The sequence below is a fragment of the Accipiter gentilis genome, unplaced genomic scaffold (genome assembly GCF_929443795.1).
Source record: "Accipiter gentilis unplaced genomic scaffold, bAccGen1.1, whole genome shotgun sequence".
Lineage (NCBI taxonomy): Eukaryota > Metazoa > Chordata > Aves > Accipitriformes > Accipitridae > Astur > Astur gentilis.
In genome coordinates, this window is record NW_026060824.1 from 2,018,486 (window position 1) to 2,021,112 (window position 2,627).

The 2,627-nt window shown below is 51.4% G+C and overlaps 1 protein-coding gene across 1 annotated transcript; it reads right to left on the reverse strand.

The window, feature by feature from the left end:
- Positions 1 to 887: 887 nt before the first annotated feature.
- LOC126036834 (olfactory receptor 14C36-like) lies at positions 888 to 1,889 on the reverse strand. The gene has a single exon (XM_049797045.1). It carries the CDS (start codon positions 1,842 to 1,844, stop codon positions 888 to 890), a length of 957 nt encoding a protein of 318 aa, XP_049653002.1. The 5' UTR covers positions 1,845 to 1,889.
- Positions 1,890 to 2,627: the final 738 nt, after the last annotated feature.

The following is a 2,627-nucleotide window of genomic DNA, read 5'->3' on the forward strand; positions in this document are numbered from 1 at the left end:
TCTTCAGTGTGAGTCCTTGCCCTGCATGGTCACACACTGCTAGTTATACAGTGGTATTTTTCTCTACTGGTCATTTTCCAGCCCAGCACAGCTCCCCCTAAACTCTTAACACCTCCCTTGACTTTGCTGCACCTCCCCTGCCCTTTTCCCAATGTGGCCCAGTCTGGCATGGCCCCACAGCAGTGCCCACCACAGGGTGCGGCAGAGCTCTGGGCACTCACCCCACAGCCCCAGACCCTCTGAAGGGCACAGCAGCTCCTCGGGAGTGGAGAGGGGTGAGCTCAGGATGTAGGGGCATCCGAGGCACAAAGCCTGAGAAGACCCCCATCTATGATGGAAATGCTGCAATGGATGCCAGCTCTGTGTCACACAAGTGCCCACTGCCTGTCCTTGCCTGCGACCACAGGCCTGCCACACAGCAGGACTCTAACCATGCTTGAAGAGCACTCAGGCCTTCCACCAACCAAAGGGTTCAGAAGGAAAGCATGGAAGTGGGAAGAGAGCAGCTCAGGAAAGACCAAGCGCTGGTGCTCCCTGGCAGTGCTGCTGTGCCAGGACTCTTTTCTTCTTCCCCTCTGCACACAGGCACTGCTCCCTGCAGCTGCAGAGCAGGTCTTGGAGGAAGGATATCAGAAGAACAAGTCTCTGCAGGGCCCTTTATTTTGCTTAAACTCACAGAGAGTACAGCTCTTCATTTGCACATCTTCCAGGTCACAGAAAGCCTGGGTATATTGTGAATTAGAATCCAGAGAAAGACAGACATTTCTTTGTGGAAAGCATGCAAATAAATTAAGGAAAGCAAGAAGAGCAAAGAAAAATTACATTCAAACCCCCAAATCACCGTAAAAGAAACCAGAAGAAAGGCTGGGCCTATAATGAGATAAGTACTATGCAGAAGACAAGAGGCAGTTTATTCGTTTGGAAAAACATGCAGTGATTAGTTTTCTCAGGGCATCCTTGATCTCATGGTTTCTCATGCTGTAGATGAGGGGGTTCAAGGCTGGAGGCACCACTGAGTACAGAACTGCCACCGCCAGTTCCAGGGATGGGGAGGAGATAGAGGGGGGCTTCAGGTAGGCAAACATGACAGTGCTGATAAACAAGGAGACCACAGAGAGGTGAGGGAGGCAGGTGGAAAAGGCTTTGTGCTGTCCCTGCTCAGAGGGGATCCTCAGCACAGCCCTGAAGATCTGCACATAGGACAGCACAATGAAAACAAAACACCCAAATGCAAAACAGACAGCAACTACAAGTACCCCAGCTTCCCTGAGGTAGGCATCTGAGCAGGCGAGCTTGAGGATCTGGGGGATTTCGCAGAAGAACTGGTCCACAGCATTGCCTCGGCAGAGAGGTAGTGATAATGTATTGGCAGTGTGCAGCACAGCATAGAGAAACCCACTGCCCCAGGCAGCTGCTGCCATGTGGACACAAGCTCTGCTGCCCAGGAGGGTCCCGTAGTGCAGGGGTTTGCAGATGGCAACGTAGCGGTCGTAGGCCATGACAGTGAGAAGGAAATACTCTGCTGAGATCAAAAAGACAAACAGAAAGACCTGTGCAGCACATCCTGGGTAGGAGATGGCCCTGGTGTCCCAGAGCGAGTTGGCCATGGCTTTGGGAACAGTGGTTGAGATGGTGCCCATGTCAAGGAGGGAGAGATTGAGGAGGAAGAAGTTCATGGGTGTGTGGAGGCGGTGGTCACAGGCTACGGCAGTGATTATGAGGTCATTGCCCAAGAGGGCAGCCAGGTAGAGTCCCAGGAAGAGCCAGAAGTGCAAGAGCTGCAGCTCCCGCGTGTCTGCAAATGCCAGGAGGAGGAACTGGGTGATGGAGCTGCTGTTGGACATCTGCTGCCTCTGGGTGTGGAGCACTGAACAAGGAGGCAAGGGCAGAGACAAGTTTGGGCATTATTCTCTGACCAAAATCAAAGCCATTTGCCATAGTACATGTTCACCGCATTTTTTTCCATTTCAAAGAGATCTCTGTTAAGCTCTGTGGGTGGAGCTCTGGTTGTTGCTGGCTGCATGTCTCATGAAAAGCAGGACCTCTGTGTACTGGCTGCCAAAGAGTCAGCCCTGTTCCGTAGCAGCGGTTTTCGTGGAATGGTGTCCATTAGGGTGTCAGTCCTGGTGTTTGAATTGGTCAGATGAAACTGCTCCTAATGTAAAAGTGCTTGTCAGCATCTGCACTCCCAGGGCTAAGAAACCACAATCAAAACAGAAGAGTGAGAAGTGGGTGGGTTAGAGCTTTCCCCTATCTCACCTGGAGTTTTTCTTGTATTTCAGAAACCCTCATCATTTCTGCTTCAGTCGGAGAAAATAAAGTGTGTCCTGTGAGGCAAGAGGATTGCCTGTGGCTTAGTGCAGACAGAGGGTAGCTTTTCTGTCACTCTGTCTTGTTGCCAGGTACCTTGAGATAGCTCCTTTCTGAGATGGAGTGTATTCACACCCTGTGTTAGCCTGTAAAGACTACAGGCACTCCTGAAAGCAGAAAGACCCACTGTCCAACACCAAGTGACTCCCCCTGTCTCAAAGTCTCTGCACCTCATCTCTTGCCAAGGACACACATGGTTCATTTCACAAACCCAGCAGTATTTCCTCACTCATGGTGTCTCTGTGCTTCTCCATGGG

What these genes read in the sequence shown, in the direction of transcription:
- LOC126036834 (XM_049797045.1), bottom strand. Translation starts at nt 1,844, where the DNA reads ATGTCCAACAGCAGCTCCATCACCCAGTTCCTCCTCCTGGCATTTGCA.